Source organism: Penaeus chinensis, chromosome 42 (genome assembly GCF_019202785.1).
Source record: "Penaeus chinensis breed Huanghai No. 1 chromosome 42, ASM1920278v2, whole genome shotgun sequence".
NCBI lineage: Eukaryota > Metazoa > Arthropoda > Malacostraca > Decapoda > Penaeidae > Penaeus > Penaeus chinensis.
The window spans coordinates 2,988,738-3,008,737 of NC_061860.1; the positions used below are offsets into that span (position 1 = coordinate 2,988,738).

Genomic DNA, 20,000 nt, shown 5'->3' on the forward strand with positions numbered 1-20,000 from the left:
TTGTATTGTACGAATACGTACTATCTTGCATTTTCCTATCTTGTGGCTATGGTACGTCGGTTGTATTTTCTGTTGTATGGTAGGGCTGCTACTAACCAGTATTTTATTTATTTTGAGGTTGAGGCACGGTCACCATACAAACCAAGGTGTCTAATTTTATGCTGATAAAGGAATCTGAGAAGTGATGGTGGCAGATCGAGAAAGCAAATAAAGATGAAGAGGACAGCTTGTTAAAGCATAGATAATGCCAAAAACCACATATAACCAATAATTTTTTATATAATTTTGAAATCATTGTGTGTGTGTGTTTGTGTTTGTGTGTGTGTGTGTCTGTGTGTATGTGTGTGCACATTACATACATACATACATACATACACACACACACACACACACAATGATTTCAAAATTATATAAAAAATTATTGGTTATATGTGGTTTTTGGCATTATCTATGCTTTAACAAGCTGTCCTCTTCATCTTTATTTGCTTTCTCGATCTCGATCTTTCTCGATGTGTGTGTATATATATATATATATATATATATATATATATATATTTAATATGTATATATGTATATATATATGCATATATGTATATATGTATGTATATATGTATATATACACATTCATGTGTGTGTGTGAATATATATGTATATATAAGTATATACATGCATGCATATATATATATATATATATATATATATATATATATATGTATGTATATACATGAGTGTGTGTATGCACTGCATGTGTGCATATATGTACATATATATGTATGTATATGTGTGTGTATATATATATATATATATATATATATATATATATATATATATGTATATATATATATTCATTTATATATATATATTTATATATATACATTTATATATATGCATATTTATATTATATATAAATGATATATATACATATATATATATGTATACATATGTGTGTGTGCGTACATGTGTATATAAACGTGTGTGTGTGTGTGTGTGTGTGTGTGTGTGTGTGTGTGTGTGTGTGTGTGTGTGTGTGTGTGTGTGTGTGTGTGTGTGTGTGTCTGTGTGTGTGTGTGTGTGTGTGTGTGTGTGTGTGTGATTCTACCATAGTATCAACACGGTAGAATGTTTTCACCATGCATGTATATACATGTGCATATATAATATATAAATATGCATATATATACAATATACATATATATATGCATATATATATGTATATATATCTATATGTGCATACACACATATACATAATTATATACATATGTATAAATATATGCATATATATAAATATATAAGTATATATATATATCTATAAATATATTATATATATATATATATATATGTGTGTGTGTGTGTGTGTGTGTATACCCATACGCATATATACTATATATTCATGTGCCAGTGTATGCATGTATGTATACGTGTACTAACAAGAGCGCTCGCCCCCTGCTACTTTCATTACCTTGCTTCCACAAGACCCTTCAATTCCAATCGGAACCTAAAGATTTTTCGCGTGACAGAAGCGATCGTGAACCACAACGGAATGGCGTTCTTGCACATGGTTATGCTGGCGAGTGCGCTCAGCATGGCCTTTGGGACGACAGAACGAACAGATACCGTGGAGCCACAGCAGCCTGGGGGATGCCAGGTACTGCCATCGCTCCTTCAGTCTGCGGGCTCGTCCCTAATGTGCATTGCAGCCTCTTTGACCAACTGTCAAGCAAATGAAAATGCTCAGCTGTCCATTGTGCAGGTGAGTGTGTGCATTGTGCGTTGTCTTAAATATTTGAGATTTTCCCCCTTCGTCTGCTACACATGTTATCAGCTTATCATGTACCAACTCTTCCGCCCTTTTAGGTTACCTTTGCTGTTCTAATAAGCTTAAGATATATTCCTGTCAGTGTCCCGTACTGAGCGAGCGAGCGTTTTACCCATCCCATCACCGTCTCTCTTGCAAACAGGGGAGCCACTAGTTCAGTACCCTTACCTCGAGCAAGTGCTGTCCATGAACTGATTATTGTGACTTAAAGTGGTAAATTGTGTGTTATAGATATATGGCTGTTGTTTCTTCTTCATCATACTGCTCAACTACTCACTGGTGATTGTTTGTGTGTATTATTGGAAGATTAATTCCCCATAGTGTGGTCCTGTATTTTAGGATCCCATTTCAGACTTACCATTGCATATCGGTTCAATCACATCTATAGATTGCAGATTATTATATTAATTATTAAGTACTTAATTTACTTCGCAATTTCAAATAACAAATTATTAATTTAGCAGGAAATATTTTTGTGAGGTAGGAAGTGGCGAGAGATTAAGGCATCAATTTATTTATTAAATTACAATATGGGGTCGTATGTGATTTTAATTATATCTCTGCTGTGCCTTATGCCATGGGAGTGTATATGAAGTGTACTCAACTAATTATTATCCACGTGGATGATGTGCAGATACACTCGCTAAAAAAAATCTTTACTCGGGAGTAGATGAAACCGAAACGATCGCTGGGAATTGATTCGGAAGGGTTGGTAATTGTTTTCAGAGTTTGGAACGGATGAAGCTTCATAAAGTGTTTGGGTCGTGTTTCGGAGTTGATATGGTTAGGGCCTTGTATCAACAACAGAGAGTTACAGTATATGCCTACGTGGAAATCCTGGATGAGATGTTCTGCCATCGGTGAGGGCCATGGTGTTCCTCGAGCTGGAGCCGTTTTACCAGGATAAGATCCCTATCCACCTGAATGCTTCATTTCGGCAACATCACGAGATTACCATATTCACCCAAACCGCCCGATCTCAATCCCATTGAGATTGTTCGGTCAACCATGGGCAGAGACTTCCCTCAAGACCATACCCACAATCATCATATCGTCATTCCCCAAGCAAATACGGCATGCGAGTGATTGCTCTCTGTCCGTTAGCGGTGGTGTTAGTGGCACCATACCTTGTAGACTAGCCAACATTCGCCCAGCTGGTAGCGGTAAGGTTGGAATATCAAAAACCGGAAATTCTTTAAACGTAGCCGAGCGAAGTGAACAAAGTATGAGAAAAATAGCTATTCTTAGGGCATATTAAAGTTATAATCGGATCAACATAGGTGCAATTAATAAGTAAAGTCAAACTTTGTCGTCCTTAGGGGGGGGGGGGGCGGGCAAGCTAGACCTTGCGTGAGAATTCTGCTCCTATCGCGGATTCCAATATCAGGTTGAGCTCACAACCCTTTTTCCAACCTCTTTCGTTGTTGTATCATACTGTTAAGTTAGAGAGTAAAGATATTGTATCTGTAAAAATGTTGATACTGACACTGCGGAGTGTATTTGTACTATTTGTCCATCACTAATCGACTCATTTTGAATAGTCTAATGTTTCATATGATAGGATAGTTTACAGTAACCTCAAGGAGGGTGAATATTTCATTTCCACTCACTCAGGTTAGTTTTGGTGCCTTTATAAAAAGGAAACTGGGCAATGCACCCTGCAACAAAGCACACATCCCCTGCAATTGTCGTCTGGACAGTCATCTATTCGCTACTGAAACACTAAACACATCGCTGGCAGACAGTAGGCTTAAGACACTTACACTAGTGAATTAAGAAGATTGTCTGAAGCGAATAAAAGCAACGCTGGTTAAACGATACTTAAGATTATGAAAAGTAGTTCTCAAGATTGAAATAAATATACAGTGAAACAGTGGAATCCACTATCTTTGTATAACCAAAAAGTATGTTTACTTTGAACTGATGTGTTATGCAAAAAAATATGGTTGGAAAGGCTATCAAGTCGTCTTTGCATATCATGCACATTCCTTTATATTGTGAAACTGTAGTAGATCACTACACTACTACTGCTCCTATTATTGTTATCATGATAGTCCCTTTTCCTTGAATTAAAAGCTAGGTGGTCGATAGGAAATTTGAAACGAAATAGGGGTTTGATGTTTAAAATGTTTGATATATGCCTTTTATCATTACACTCCCTCCACTCGCTCATAAATTTTAAACAAATGTTTATGTATGCGTGTGTAGGTGTGTATCATTTTTATAGTATATAGATAAATATACAATCAAGAAAGCACAATATTCACATACCTCTCATGTACTACATGCGCTTACACACTCCCAGCACTGCCCGTGTTTAAGCCCCTCTGCCCTCGCCAGGACCTGCGGGACACCCTGTCTGAGTTGCGGCAGTTGATTCTCGACGTGGAGGGGCAGCGGCGGCGGCCGAGGCACTGCCGCGACCTGCAGCTCGACGGTGACTCCGAGTCGGGCGTCAGACGCGTGTTCCCCTTCCGCAACTCGCCTGACACGGCCGCGACAGTCTATTGCGACCAAAGGACCGACGGCGGCGGCTGGACGGTATTCCAGAGGCGGCTGAAACTCCCTGTGAGGGAGGACTTCAACCGCACGTGGGTCGAGTACGAGCTCGGCTTCGGCAACATGGACGGCGGCGAATTCTGGCTGGGCCTCGACCTCGTGCACCACCTGACCTCGACCGACCCACAGGAGATGAGAATCGACCTCACGGACTACGAGGGCAACGCGAAGTGGGCCAAGTACGGGGTCTTCAGCCTGGGGGACGCCAGCACCAAGTATCGGCTGAAAGTCGGCAGGTATACAGTGAGGACTTCCTTGAACTAACACATGCTGAGCCATCTCTCTTGGCTGCCCTCCATTTATATACTTGCTTAATCTACTTAACTAGATTTATTCACAAGTTGTATCATATATCTGCATTGGGGCTAGGTATTCACTATTATTAAATTGTTATCTTGGAACAAAACCGTCATGAAAAGTCTTGATAAGTTTCCATGTTGATTTCTCAAGACATTCACTTACTTTTTCATAGATACAGTGATTTATTTTAACCACCAGTTACAGCGGCACAGCTGGCGATGGCCTCGGCAATGGCAGACACAACGACCACCCGTTTACCACGCACGACAACGACAACGACGACAGTGATGCGAACTGTGCGATCCTGTGAGTGATATGAGGAACTGTCATAAGTACTGCAGTTTGCCACGAGGGTCTAATTTCTCATGAAAGCAGTGGTTTCCCAATTAGTGAGCTGCTAACTTAGAAGGTTAGCAGAGTGGTCACAAAGCCTTGGGGAAAAATCTTGCGTTTCAGAAATATTAGTTACAGAAAGATTTATTTTGCCTACAAATATGTAGTTAGGAAAAAATGTAACTGGAACGTCTAAATGACAAGGGCTAGAGGATTTGTCGGAGGTTTAAGAAAGGAAGGGGTTGCGTGTGTAAAAAAAAGAACCGCATACCCTCCTAGTAAAATATAATAACTAAGGGGAAAACACTTATGGTAAACTGCAATCCTCGAGGGAATACAAATTCGTTAATTGTAGTCCTTTAACTTTGCCAACAGGGTCTGCTTCTCTTAAAGATTGCTGTTCGCTAAAAGGGTTTGTTTTCCCTTTCCCGGAGAAATAATAACATTGATTCCAATTTGTAATAAAAGGAGCATTGCTTTCATCGAATATAATTTCTGTCAAAGGAGTAATATATAAGGTAATTATCTGTTAATAGAATTCATTTTTTGCATCTAAATTGCCTTAGAGATATAGCATTCTAGTATATTCCTGTTATAACACTGTCGGGAGTTATGATACCAAAAACTTTAATGGAACACCACTTAGTCATGAATAAAAGAGGGGATATTTTGTTTCACCTTTTACAACCATACTGTTGAATGAATTCGACAAAAATATTTATCTAGCCATTTGTAGCATCTCAAGGCACATCCTGATTGGCTAAACTCGTGGTCATTGAGCATCAAAGTCCCTTTCATACCTATTAATCTTTGTGATGTATTGAAATTAGTGTATCAGTAATATATATTTTTTGACAATAGTTAAGAAATGACAATGGTAGAAAATCATGAAAAAAGAGTGCTAACATAAACTAGAATTTTCATTGAGATAGAGAAGTGCTACCTGTTATAAGTACTTTGGCTTAGAGATAAAGCTGTTTAGTATTTTGTTTGATGTATCAGATGTTGAAAATAGAAAATGTATATGAAACCTTTGCTTTACTTGTTTCTAACTGTCTGATTTCTCAGATATTGTCGGATATGATTAGAAGAATGTCCGTTTCATATTACATGATGTATTAAATATCAGGCAGAGTATTCTTTGTATTTTTACTATGATATAATTTCAAATGTCCAAATCGTCAAACTATTAGTCTAATTGTTCATGCCAGCAAAGTTCTGCTCAAGATTATGGTTGGTAGAATGATTCAGAGGTACAGTGAAGAAATCGGCGAGGAGCAAGCTGGTTTTGTCAAGAACAGAGGCACAAGGGAACAGATCGTGAACATTAGTGTTAATCGAAAAGTGCAGGGAGCTAAATGCACCCCTTTATATGTGCTTCATTAAATACTCCAAGGCCTTTGACTGTGTGAGCCATAGTCAGCTTTGTGGTATCTCGAAGGAAATGGGTTTCTCTGAACATTTAGTTCATTTGATGGCTCAATTGTACAGCAACCAACAATCCGCAGTCAGAACTACGTTCGGCGACACAGACTGGTTCGCCATCGGAAGAGGAGTGAGACAAGTCTGTATCTTGTCACCATATTTGTTTAACATCTATGCAGAGTATATCATGAGAGACTTACTGGACAGCTTTGAGTTAAGACTGGTGGCAGGACCTTGAACAACCTGAGATTTGCCGACGACACAACTCTCATCTGCTCCAACAAGGCCAAGTTACAGAGGATGGTGAAATTAGTGAAGGAAAGAGCGAGAAGCGGGGACTCAATGTTGCCAGACAAAGGTTATGGTTGTGGACAGGAGTAGGATAGACAGCAGTGCCTTCAATGACGACAGGCAGACAATCGAGGAAGTTGACCATTTTGTTTATCTGGGTTTAATGATCACCAACAAGGGCGGGAAGGAGGTCAGGAAGCGGCTAGCAATGGCGAGAGAGGCGGCACAAAAAGTGATCAGCATCTGGAAAAGTCGTGGAGTCACCACGGCACTTAAGGTCAGACTGCTCCGAGCAGTTGTCTTCCTCATTGCTACTTCTGGGTGTGAGTCCTGGGCAATGTTAAAGCTAAGGTTTTTTGGTCATGCAATGAAGCAAAATGGTTTGGAAAGCGTGATTATTCTTGGAAAGGTGAATGGGAAGAGAAGGCGAGGGCGGCCGCAAGCGTCATGGTTGAAAGACATCAAGGAATGGACTGGCTTGAGTCTGAGTGAGGCTGTTCGGGCAACATACGACAGAGAGTCTTGGCGTAGGAGAGTGTTGGCCACAGCATCGCGTTAAGCGACTTCTGGCCGGACGACGATAATTTCTAAAGTCAAAATACACTGACATGGAACTGACTTCACAAACATAAGTAGACCAAAGATTAACTATTCTTCTCTTATTCTCCAAGTATTTATATACTAGAGGATATAACTCATTGCCTCTTACTATTCTTCTCTTGCAGCTACCGTGGTGCTTGGTGGTATGACAAGTGCCACATATCCAACTTGAACGGGTTTCCTTATGAAGGCAAACACGTGAGCTATGCGGATGGCATCGAGTGGCAACCCTGGAGAGGATATCGTTACTCGCTAAAATCTACAGCAATGATGATAAGGCCAGTATCCTGAAGCTTCTGCTTCAGGATCAATATTCATTATACCAAAAATATGGTTAAAATAACCATGGTTTGGATATTAATGTATATACTGCTGCAGATCTATCTCTTGCAAAATCTATTATGAAGTGTTAAATGCCTGTAATCTTAAAATAAACAATATACCAATATATTTATTTCCTTACACCATAATTTATATAATAACTTCTATGTCACCTAAACACAATATTTGGGTTTTTAATACTTTAATTAAAATTATAAAGAAAGTAAAACATTTGCTTACTAGATATTTCTCTGTAAAATAGTTAACTAGTTCTGAAAAAATAGATCAAGAAAAAAGGAAATGCAAGCACTGTGATAACATTCTGCATTCAAATAAAAACTTCACAGAACAACGAGGCGGGTTATGTAAAAACGGCAGAAAACAGTCAGATCAAAATCCTCATCCAGTCTAGTCTAAACGCAAACCGTCGCAAGTGGAAAGGAGCCCAACATTATTCCAAAAAGTCAGTCCTGAAACCGACATAGTAAAGGCATGGGTAGTTTCTCCAGAACTTTGCGCGCCTGGGCCCGAACGCACGCGTGGCTACCTGGGCCGAACCGCCGCACTCTGGTGAGAAATCTCGGGACTGAGAGGAATCAAAGATAACCAGATGTAGACCTTCTTTCGCCCGTGGATGCCTAAGGTTTTCTAGGATGTAAATGAAAACTATTATTGTATGTGACTCCCTGCAGGGACGCAAATGTTAGCGCGCCGAACCGCGGTTGATTAGGAAGGGCATCCAATCAGGCAAGGGTGACACTGCCATATAACCTCTCAATAGTGAATTGAGAGAGGCCTTGATCCTGCAGTGGATTAAATGGCTGTTGAACAAACATCTGTTTGTATATATAAATGTTTGTATATATGTACATATAACTTTATATCCATATATATATAAATATAAATTTATACTCATATGTGTGTGTGTGCATAAAAATATAAACTATATATATATAACACATGCACATCTTTACTTGCGGTCAAGGAGGAATTAAACGCTTCTCTCTGTTAACACCGGATTACGGTTACTTGTCTTGCTATTTGTCATATGAATTTGTACAAAGGGTAGCGATACTTTTTTCTGACTGTGTGTATATATATATACATATATATATTTTGCATATACATATTAATAATAATGATAAATTTACATATACATATTGATATATATGTATATGTATAAATATGAACATAAATATATATATATATATATATATATATATATATATATATATATGTGTGTGTGTGTGAGTGTGTGTGTATGTGTATATGTATATGTATATGTGTATATATATATTATAATATATTTAATATAATATATATATGTGTGTGCGTGTGTAGGTGCGTACTTAGAGAAGTAAGGATGCATGTATTTAAGGGGAAAAAAAGTACATTTGTTGACAAACTTACAAATGCAATAAAAATATATGGACATTAAAGCGAAAAAAACACCAATAACTGAATAATGCAAATAATCATAAAAGTACAATATTCAAGAAATTATAGCTTCACTGATAACCTCATCACCGTGAAGGTAAAGACAAGGGCAGAGGAGTTATATATATATATATATATAAATATATATATATATATATAAATAAAGAAGCAAATTATGAAATCATTCATTACTTATAAAAACGTAAAATATAAAAGTATCAATAAAAAAAGGGAAATCTGAATATAAACAATGATAATCATGCATTTACTGAAAACAATAAAACATACGAAAAAATCGCTTGGGTCAGTCAGTCATTAACATAACAGTACATGTAGTATGCTTGAAAAATATCTTAGGTGGGCGGTCTCTAAAAAAAAAAGACTAACGACATCCGCCCAAACGGAATTCTATGCCTCGTCCCAGCTATCCTTATGTTAGATGTTATTGCTGGTCGATGGCAGTTTGCTTGTCACTCACAAAAATAAATGTTAGAAACTCGACAATAAAATCACAACACTTCAATAACTTAAGTACAGCAAATTATAAAATTCTACCTATATCTTTTTAATGATATAGAGCCATTTTCCTACTACAGTACTAGTTAAAAAAGTAAAACAAATCATACAGTCATTATTACCTTTCCAACAACATGTACATTTTTCTAGCTGTTGGTGTTTGTATTGACCAACATTGTTGTCATATAGAAATATCAGTATTCTTGAGATGAAAAATCAATAAATTGTCTGCTTTTACAGACAATTTATTGATTGTCTGAAATTACAGATAATTTTTCATGGAAAACCTTAGGCATCCACGGGCGACAGAATGGTCTACGTCTGGTTTTCTCTGGCTCCCCTAAGCCCCCAGATATCTCACCAGAGTGCGACGATTCGGCTCAGATAGCCAGGCGTGCATCCGGGCCAAAGCGTAGGCCTACACAACGCCGATAAAAGCTGCGCCCAGCAAAGGTCGCGGGCTCACGCCACGCAGCCGGCCGGGGGCCGCCGGGGTAACCATTCCCCGTGCCGCCCTGCTTCTCGGTCGGTTTGTGGCCCTGCCCTTCACACAGGCGACCGCTCCCGTCTAGACGTCCGGAATGGTTTCCGAGTGCCCCCCCCCCCCCCTCACTGAGGTGAAACAACCTTTGGATGGTTGCTTCAGAGGGATGAAAGGAACCAGCTGGCAAAAGGACAAAACCCCCCTTCCCTCACTGAGGTGAAACAGCCTTTGGATGGCTGCTTCAGAGGGAAGGGGGAAACACTTTGAAAAGACACAGGTCCTTTCCTCCCTCACTGAGGTGAAACAACCTTTGAGTGGTTGCTTCAGAGGGAAGGAGGAATCCCCTCGAAAAGACACAGGTCCTTTCCTTCCTCACTGAGGTGTAACAACCTTTGGGTGGTTGCTTCAGAGGAATGTAAGGAACTGCCTGACAAGAACGCAAAACCTCCCTTCCCTCACTGAGGTGAAACAGCCTTTGGGTGGCTGTTTCAGAGGGAAGGGGGAACTACTTTGAAAAGACACAGGTCCTTTCCATCCTCACTGAGGTGAAACAACCTTTTGGTGGTTGCTTCAGAGGGATGAAAGGAACTGCCTGGTAAAAGTGCAAGACTCCTCTTCCCTCACTGCAGTGAAGCAACCTTTGGGTGGCTGCCTCAGAGGGCTGAGCAAAAGGGCTCCAAACAATGATGTCTCGTAGGTGGAAGGGCATCCCCTCTGGTCTCTCCCCAGGGGTTTACACCTACCCACACGTTTGCCGTGCGTGGCAGCCTTGTGCGCTGTGGAGACGGGAGTCCTGGAGGTTGAGCGATGCCGTGAACGAGTACGCCCTGCGGCTAGCAACACGCCTCTTTGGTCCTCTATTCCAGCAAGACAGGCGGCCTGATCCCGGCCCGGTCACGGTCAATCGGCTGGTCTCCCCCGGGAGGCTAGGGTCAAGCAGTCATTAACAAACACCCCCCACAGACTGATAAAAATGTTGACGAACCGCGCAAGGCCCAGACCACGGCAGTCACCATGAAGCCATATGTGCCTTCCGGTGGCAAAAGAAAGCCCCATGCGCAGGATGACACTGTCACCCCTGCTGCTAAGGTGGACAAGACCGAAGCCAATGGGTCTGTCCACCGAATAGTCATACATCTTGACTCGCGAGCTGGCCTCTCCAGGCCAACAGCTAAGCCAGGGAGGCCCCTGAGTTCTAAGACGGCCTCCCCGATTGAGAGGGGAGAGCAGGCTGAACCAGACGCATCAGCTGCTGCCTCCACAAACAAGCCCGAAAGCCGAAAGGGCGGGCCGAAGCGTACGAGGCCGGAGACCGACTCTGATGAAGAGTCGGGACCCCCTAAACGCTTCGCCCAGTTCAAAGTGCCAGCTAAACCCGAAGGCATCGACAATGCCTACCAATTGGTCAGGGCATTGGAGTTGCAACGGAAAATCCGGTTGTCGATCCGGGTCGCCCGAGATCAGGGCATGATCATAATGCCCAAAGATCAAGCTACCTTGAATTTCCTCCGGGAAACGAAGGAGCTAGCCGATGGGAGGAAAGTGAGTCTTTCCCCACTAAGTCCCGAGGAAAAGAGAACCAAGATGGTGCTACTTGGCTTCTCAGTCTCGTACGATGTGGAGCTGATCGCTTCACACCCACAGGTCGTGCAGGCTTCCCGAATGTCGAAGGGGAAGACTCCAACCAGGCAAGTCCTGGTGACCATGAAAGGTGCCCAACCACTACCCTTGATCTGGGTAACTGGGGCACCTACAACCTTCAAACGTATGTGCCAGAACCACTTCGGTGTTTCAAGTGCCAGAAATACGGTCACCACCAGGCTAACTGTATAGCCAAGCCTAAATGTGGTGTCTGTAGCAAGGCACACAACACAGATGTATGCCTCAAGGCATACAAAGAGGAAAAGAGGGACACAACAGCCAAATGTCCCAACTGTGACAAGAAGCATCAAGCCTGGAGCCTGACTTGCTCTGTCAGGAAAGAGGCGGCCCTCAGGCGACAAGAGGTTGCTCAAAAGCGACCAGACTTTGTTCCTGCCCCACCGGGCACCCATGTCTGGGGAAGGAACAAAAGGGAAAAGGCCTCCCGACCTCCTAAGAGGAAGGAAGCCGCCCCCCAGCCGACACTGGATGTCTCCAACAAAAAGGAGTTTCCGACAATGCCAAAGGTGCAGAAAAAGAAACTAAAGAAAAAAGGTTCTAAGAGCACCACAAAGACATCCCCAACAGATGATCATCTCCTCTTTGACGAGGACGATATAACTCTCCTGTTAACTGCTGTTGTCTCAGCAGTAGCAACAACCCTGGGGAGGGCGAGTGAGGAGGCCGAGAAGGCAGTTTCGGTCGTCATGACAGCAATGACCCAGACTGTCGCAGCCCTGAAGGGAAGAAAGCTGGTTAGAGCAAAACCAGCCTCACCCTCACCCCAGGACGAGACTCGACGAGACTCCCCTCCCCACTCCAAACCAGGCCATGCCTTCACAGGCAGAGCCAAAACAGGCTGAATCTGTGCAGCCAGAGCCAGATCACGCTGACCTTACCCAGGCAAGGCCAGCAAGGCCAGCTAAGAAAAAGCCTGAGAGAAAAGCCAAACCAACCAAAGTCAGAGCTACCAAAGGCTATCCACCTCCCAGTGGACCCAAGGATAGCCTGACAACAGACGAGGAGCCCTCAACCAGCGAGGACCTCGCAATGGAGTTGTCAGACTCCGACGATGTCTATGATGTAACTATCACTGAGTAACATCATGACACACCATCTAAGCATCCTACAGTGGAACATCAATAGCTTCTTTGCAAAGAACGCTTTTCTCCAAGCAGTAGTGCGATCAAGGAGCATTGACATTGTCATGCTCCAGGAGACATTAACAGTGGACACTGTTCGCTTCTCAGGGTACCATGCCTTCACACTGCCACGAACACCTGGCAAGAGAGGCTTGATCACCCTTGTGAGAGCAACAATCCCCTGCTCCGCAATAGCCAATGCATCGCACTGTGGAGACGATGTTGAATCCCTTGCCGTCGAGGTTCACGCTATAGAAGCTTAGACATCAGCCAGGTCTGTGCTTCTGCTGCACACGACCGAGTGATCATAGGGGGAGACTTCAATGCACACCACCCCATCCTGGCTCCCTGCCGGGCAAGGGTGCGGCCAGCTATCACATAGCCGACGTGCTAGATCATTCCCTGAGATCCCTCTCCTCAACACCCAAGAGCCAACGCATGTCAGAGGAGGGGTCCTAGACCTCACCCTGGCCACTGCGACTCTGGTGGGGAGGATTGGCTGGCGTGTCGATGAGACCGTCACAAGTGACCATTACGGCACTATAACTACCCTCATGGATGTTGGCCCAGCCGAAATCCTAAGACCGAATCCAAGATGGAAAACAGACAAGGCCAACTGACAGGCATTTCAAAACGCCTTGGCCCACAAAGCGAAAATGCTCGAAGCTAAACTGCTAAACGCCATTAATGAAGAAGCCTTACAGACCATACCCAAAACTCGGCCTGGGTCCAGAAGTCACAAAGGTACTTCAATGACGAGATCAGGGAGGTCAACCACAGGGTGAACATGTGCCGAAAACTATTTCGAAGGCAAAGAACCCTTGACAACTTATCCCTCCTAAGGGAGGCTGTCATGGATGCCAAGGAAACTGCCAACAGAGTCAGGCAGGTGTGAATCCTTCGACCACCAAACCACCCTTTCAGAGCTGTGGCAACGGGTCAAGCGAGCTACCAGCCGCTAAGCCCCGAGGTACACCCATCACGACCCCCAAGCAGAGGCTAACAGACTGGCGCACGAGTTCTCTGCGAGAACGAGCAGCAACAGTCTGCCAGCCGAGCTGAGGGCAAGATAAGAGCGTCTACAGCCAGACAGACACGCTCAGATCAGAGAAAGGGCAGCTGAAGCCGATAACTCAGACGTTATCTTTTCTCTGAGGGAACTAAGGAAAGCCTATAAATCCAGTTCCAACACAGCCCCGGGCTCTGATGGGATCTCGTACCCCATTATCTCCCACCTAGGACTAGCAGGTGAGCGTGCACTCTTGCAACTCATCAACAAGTCCTGGGAAACTTCCACTCTACCCCAGAGTTGGAAGAGGGCTACCATACTTCCCATCCCAAAACCAAAGGAGCCGGGGAGGTACCGCCCCATCTCTCTGCTCAGCTGCCTGGCCAAGACGGCTGAGAGGATGGTACTAAACCGGCTTGAATGGAAAACCGGACCCCCGCACGAACACCTCCACGGGTTCACAAGGGGCATGGGCACAGCACACAGCATAGCCACGCTCTTAAGCACAATCAGCAAGGGCCCAGCTGTGGTGGTATTCCTTGACCTGGAGAAGGCTTTTGAACTGGCAAGTCCGCTTGCCATTCTGGAAAGCCTGATCCAGAAGGGAATCAGAGGAAAGCTCTTGGCTTGGATAGGTGACTACTTCAGGAACAGGACTGCCAATGTCGCAGCACGGCTGAGAGGATGGTACTAAACCTGCTTGAATGGAAAACCGGACCCCCGCACGAACACCTCCACGGGTTCACAAGGGGCATGGGCACAGCACACAGCATAGCCACGCTCTTAAGCACAATCAGCAAGGGCCCAGCTGTGGTGGTATTCCTTGACCTGGAGAAGGCTTTTGAACTGGCAAGTCCGCTTGCCATTCTGGAAAGCCTGATCCAGAAGGGAATCAGAGGAAAGCTCTTGGCTTGGATAGGTGACTACTTCAGGAACAGGACTGCCAATGTCGCAGCACATGCCGCTCGAAAATTGAACGCCACAGGGTGGGGTTCTCAGTCCAGCCCTATTCAACACTTTAATGTCCTACATCCTCAACATAAACCTCCCAGTGGGGTGCAAAATCATCTCGCATGCAGACGATCTCGCTATCACCTCCACTGGACCACGCAGCCAGAATAAAGCCCAGCGTTGTCTGGACCTCGTGTCAGAGGAGTGTTGTAGGACAGGACTAAAGATCTCTGCAGCCAAATCCAAAGCCATGGCTCTGAGACAGAGAGTTCAAGGCACAAGACTGAAAATCCAGGGAGTGGAATTAAAATGGGTCCAGGACAACCTATACCTTGGGGTAAGGATAGACCGGACCCTCTCCTTCCATAAGGAGGTCCAGTACCTGGTTGACCGAACCAAAGCAAGACTGTCCATCATGAGAGCAATGACTGGGAGACGCATAGGGGTCAGACACAATGTACTAAGATCATTCTATGTACATGCTGTCCGGCCCATTGTGGACTATGCCTCTGTCGCTCTAATTGCCGCAAAGAAAATGCACACAGACAAATTAGAAACAGTCCAAAATGAAGCTGCCAGGATCATTCTGGGTGCTCCGAGGTGGACGAAGGTCCTCAACCTCCTGATGGAGGTAAACCTTCTCCCCCTGGACTCACGAATCGATCTAATGGCAACACAATTCCTGTCAAAGGTCATCCAGGCTCCCAGGAACACAAGCCTAAGACAAAAATTAGTCAGACGCCTCGAACAAGACAACGAGCTCTTTGCAAACAACTCCTGGCTGTCTCATACAGCCAGGGTGTTGATACGCCATCAGCTCAAAGAACAGCTTCTTGCTAAGGGCATGGACTCCCCCCACCCCGACTTTGCCGAAGCCCCGCCGTGGGCACTGAGCCTGATAGAGTTCAACATAATGAGCCTGTCAATGAAAAAGAGCCTATACCCCATGCCTAGCCTAAAGGCAGAAGCCCACAGGGTCATTGCAGCCATCACTCCTCTGGGTAGTAGAACATACTACACGGATGGATCGGTCGATCCCTTGAGCCACACTGCAGGCGCCGGCTTTGCAGCAAGGGATGCCACGCGATCCATGAGGGTAACAGACAACGCCTCCTCGCTACAGGCAGAGGCAGTATCAATCGTGGGAGCCCTAGGCCACGTGTCCCTAAGGGAAGGACACGTGGTCATACACACAGACTCCAGGGCAGCCATTGACTGTCTTCAGCACAGCTCACCCACAGACAACATCTACCTACTGACCAAGATTCTCACAATGGCACAGAGAATTCTTGCTCAGGGTAGAAGAATTATCATCAACTGGGTCCCAAGCCACATCGGTATCAGAGGGAACGAGCTTGCTGACAGACTAGCCGTCGCTGGCAGGGGTATGCCCCCAAATCCCATGACGATAAAACCGAGCAGAAAATTACTTATGGAGAAGTGTGCCTACGGCAGCTCCACAGAGAGGAAACGAGAACCTCCCCCTCGGCCAGCTGGTACTCAGACGCCACAGGCTATGAACCACTGGCACTCTCTGAAGTAAGCAACAGAGGTACCAAAGTCATTCTTCACAGAATGCGCCTAGGTTACCACTGTACATGGCAGATTATCCCAACAATCGAACGCGATGAAAGGTGCTGCAAGCACTGCGGCGAGCCGAACGCCACACTAGTCCACTACTTAGAAAATTGTGACCATACACAATTCCAGAGACAGGGACCGCCCACAACAGCCGCCGTGCTGGTAAAGAAGCTATGCGAAATGCTTACACCATGGCGGCAGGAGCGCCTGCTGGCAATCCCGCCGCCACGGTGAGCACCGAGTGTCAGACAACTCAATGAGACAGCCGTAAAAAGCTGACACAGGCCGGGCCATATTTAGAAGGCCCGGGCGAAGCTAGAACTTCGCAAACCATAAAGAAGAAGAAGCCGATAAAAGATATGCCAGATGTGCGAAGCTGAGCCCCGCCCGGGTGTGCCTGTGAAGGGAGCCCGGTCTGTGCCACCTAATGCCTACTGGAACAACGTGTATCAGCTTGTGCTGATTCGACAGAGCTTAATCCTTACCCACCACAGAAGTAACCTCCAGTAACCGGCAGGCGACAGTTGAAACTTCTCGCGCCTGAGCGGGACTTGAAGCGCCGACGATACCACTGTACTAACCCGGAGGCTAGTACAATGCCGCCCCTTAAAATATACTGCTTGCAAGCCAAAAAAAAAGTTTGCAGTTCTTGATCTTACAATATCACTTTCAGGACTGAGTCTTGGAATAGAGATGGGTCTCTTTCCTCTGGTGACAGTTTACGTAGGGCCATTTACAAACCAAGGCGGCACATCGCACGTGGCGTGCCTCCTGGCACACCATTTCAAAACGAACATCCAGAAATATATGTAACCTTTCACACAGAAATATTGTGGCATGTCCCATTTGTACATATATTATATATATATATATATATATATATATATATATATATATATATAAGCAACAGAGATCTGACTTGTCTGTTATTTTTCCCCGTGCGACCCGCCCCCTCGGATAGTGTGTCAGATTTCTAACAAACACATTTGACATCACTGTTTTGGTTGCCCAGTGAGCGTTGCAAGAGAGGGTAATCGCACAGTCTTGCTGAAGGAAACAGTGCGATGTGTACCTGCTCTCGTGCACAACTATACCTCTTCAATGAACTAGTCAACATAACATTTTTACAAGCTGTGGAGAAATACTGGAGTTTGTAAGATACATCAACCTCAGTACAATAACTCTCCATGGTAGAATTATCTATATATTTTATTTGTGAGAAAGTAAATCCTTATAAGTATATTCAGGTTACTACGTCAATGCTTTGTTTCAAATCTTGTAAAAGAGTGATTTCATGATAAAAGTGCATAGAGAATGGAAACAAACATAGAGCTGCCGTACCAGGTATAAGTGCAGGCAACTGTGTGGGCATTGATATTTAGTAGTTCCAGCTCATCTCATTCACCCTGGACAGAGAGAAATTGGGGTACTGGAACAAGTTTGCCTCACATTCTTCCACAAAATCCTCCACTGTATTCCTCCAGGTGACAGATAGATGGTTCTCACAAGATTACTTAGGACTTACGACAGCAATATCATGATAATATCTTGTTGACCGTGTTGAAATGGCCTGACACACGCCATTTGCAACCTTGGTCTGAAATCACCATGCTACATGTCGTTTGCCACTTTCCACGTGTGACATGTGAGGATTTGGTCCAACTGTTTTCTGTTTTGTTTTGACTAACCCCCTTTGTTCCAAGACATTTTATATTTGAATCCAGGATGTTAACATGGTGATTGTGTTTCATTTTTCCCTTAACTATTTTTTCCATGCAAAACCAGTTTCCTGTTTCATGAATAAACATCACATAAATATATGTTTTACTGTGTCTTCTTCTTATTATTATTATTTTAATTATTAAAATCACATTTCTTGTGTCTGGGTGGCATAGAAGTTATTACATAAATTACGGTCGTTTGTTAAAATAGAAAGCTGCATCTATGAATATTACAAATTAATATATCGGTGTAAGAAATTTAATATACTGGTATACTGATGTTTATTTTCAGACTACAGACATTTAAAACTTCATAATAAATTTCGTAGAGAAATATATTTGTAGTCGTCTATGCATTACGATTTACAGTACCCAAACCAGCGCCCATTTTTTTGATACAGTTTATATTAACAGAATGATTGTGTGTATATGTGTGTGTGTGTGTGTGTGTGTGTGTGTGTGTGTGTGTGTGTGTGTGTGTGTGTGTGTGTGTGTGTGTGTGTGTGTGTGTGTGAGTGTGAGCAGCAGCAGAAGCTTCAGAATGCTGGCCTTATCATCATTGCTGTAGTTTTTAGCGAGTAATGGTATCCTCTCCAGGGTTGCCACTCGATGCCATCCGCATAGCTCGCATGGTCGCCTTCATAAGGAAACCCGTTCAAGTTGGATATGTGGCACTTGTCATACCACCAAGCACCGCGATACCTGCAAGAGGAGAAGTTAATGGTATTTCTTCCAACTTTAGACTAAGAGGTGGAGAATTATATCCTCTGGTGCATAAAATACTTGAAGAATAGGAGAGGTGTGTGAAGTTAGTTCTATGTCAGTATATTCTGGTTTTTGAAATTTGATATACCATAGTACTAGTAGAAAGAATACTCTGCCTGCTGTTTTATACATCAGACATTACTCTCGTCATATCAGGTAGTATCTGTGAAATCCGATAGATGGAAACAAGGAAAGCAAAAGTTTTATATAGACTGTCTATTTTCAAGTACTGACACGAATATTCTATATAAAATCCTTAAAAGCTTTACCTGTAAGTTAAGCTCTGCTCACTTGACATTATTTACTGTAAATGCAATAGGGTTTCGATGTCTTTTTTCATGATTTGTTTGCCGATGCGAAAAAAAACATATCAAATATACAATACATCACAAAGATTGACAAGTGCGACAGGGAGGGCGAAGATAAATGAGCAACTTTTGGTAAATTGCAGATTTCAAGAGAACAAATTTTTTTTGTAAACAACACTTTTTTAAGTGTTGCCATATTGCAGTTTAAGGAATGCAGTTTAGCATGAGTATGTATTGAGTATATATTGCAATTTACCATAAGAGTGTTTCCCCTTAGTTATTGCAACTCACCAAGAGAGTATGGGGTTCTTTTTTTTTACACTCGCGACCCCTTCCTTTCTCAAACCTCCGACATATCCTCGAGTCCCCGTCATCATGATCGTTCCATATACATATTTCTTACCACCTATTTGTAGGAAAAAAACAGCAATCGTTCTGTAACTAAGACTACATTAACTGAACACGTGACTTCATGTAGCTTCTTCATATGAACATATGAAGAAGCTAGCTAATTGTCCTGCAAGATTTTTCCCCAAGGCTTTGCGACTACCATGCTCCCTCCAAGACCCCTTGAAGTCGCGAGTCACTGGCTGGGAACCACTGATTTCAAGGGAAACAGACCCTCGTGGCAAACTGCAGCACTTAAGGGAGTAGTTCCTCGTCTGACTCACTTTGCCGCACAGTTCGCACCGTCGCCGTCGTTGTCGTTATCGTGCGTGGAAAAAGGGTGGCCGTTGTGCCTGCCACTCCCGAAGCCATCGGCAGCTGTGCCGTTGTACCTGGTGGTCAAATTTGTTTTT

At 43.6% G+C, this 20,000-nt stretch overlaps 2 protein-coding genes across 3 annotated transcripts in view; one reads left to right on the forward strand and one right to left on the reverse strand.

Moving 5' to 3' along the window:
• Positions 1–7,772, forward strand: part of LOC125048058 (ryncolin-1-like) — a 7,958-nt gene extending 186 nt beyond the window's left edge. Inside the window, exons 2-5 of the mRNA XM_047646689.1 lie at positions 1,518–1,750; positions 4,157–4,611; positions 4,874–4,981; positions 7,450–7,772. Of these exons, the coding sequence (XP_047502645.1) occupies positions 1,541–1,750; positions 4,157–4,611; positions 4,874–4,981; positions 7,450–7,615 (939 nt within the window). The 5' untranslated portion in view covers positions 1,518–1,540 and the 3' untranslated portion in view covers positions 7,616–7,772. The remainder of the gene's footprint in view (positions 1–1,517; positions 1,751–4,156; positions 4,612–4,873; positions 4,982–7,449) is intronic.
• A 10,750-nt stretch (positions 7,773–18,522) lies between these two features.
• The window catches only part of LOC125048002 (ryncolin-1-like), a 4,818-nt gene continuing 3,340 nt past the window's right edge, over positions 18,523–20,000 (reverse strand). For both annotated transcript variants that reach the window (XM_047646572.1, XM_047646573.1), the window contains exons 4-5: positions 19,872–19,979; positions 18,523–18,829 (exon numbers count right to left, since the gene is read on the reverse strand). In XM_047646572.1, coding sequence (XP_047502528.1) covers positions 18,664–18,829; positions 19,872–19,979 — 274 coding nt within the window. In that variant the 3' untranslated portion in view covers positions 18,523–18,663. The remainder of the gene's footprint in view (positions 18,830–19,871; positions 19,980–20,000) is intronic.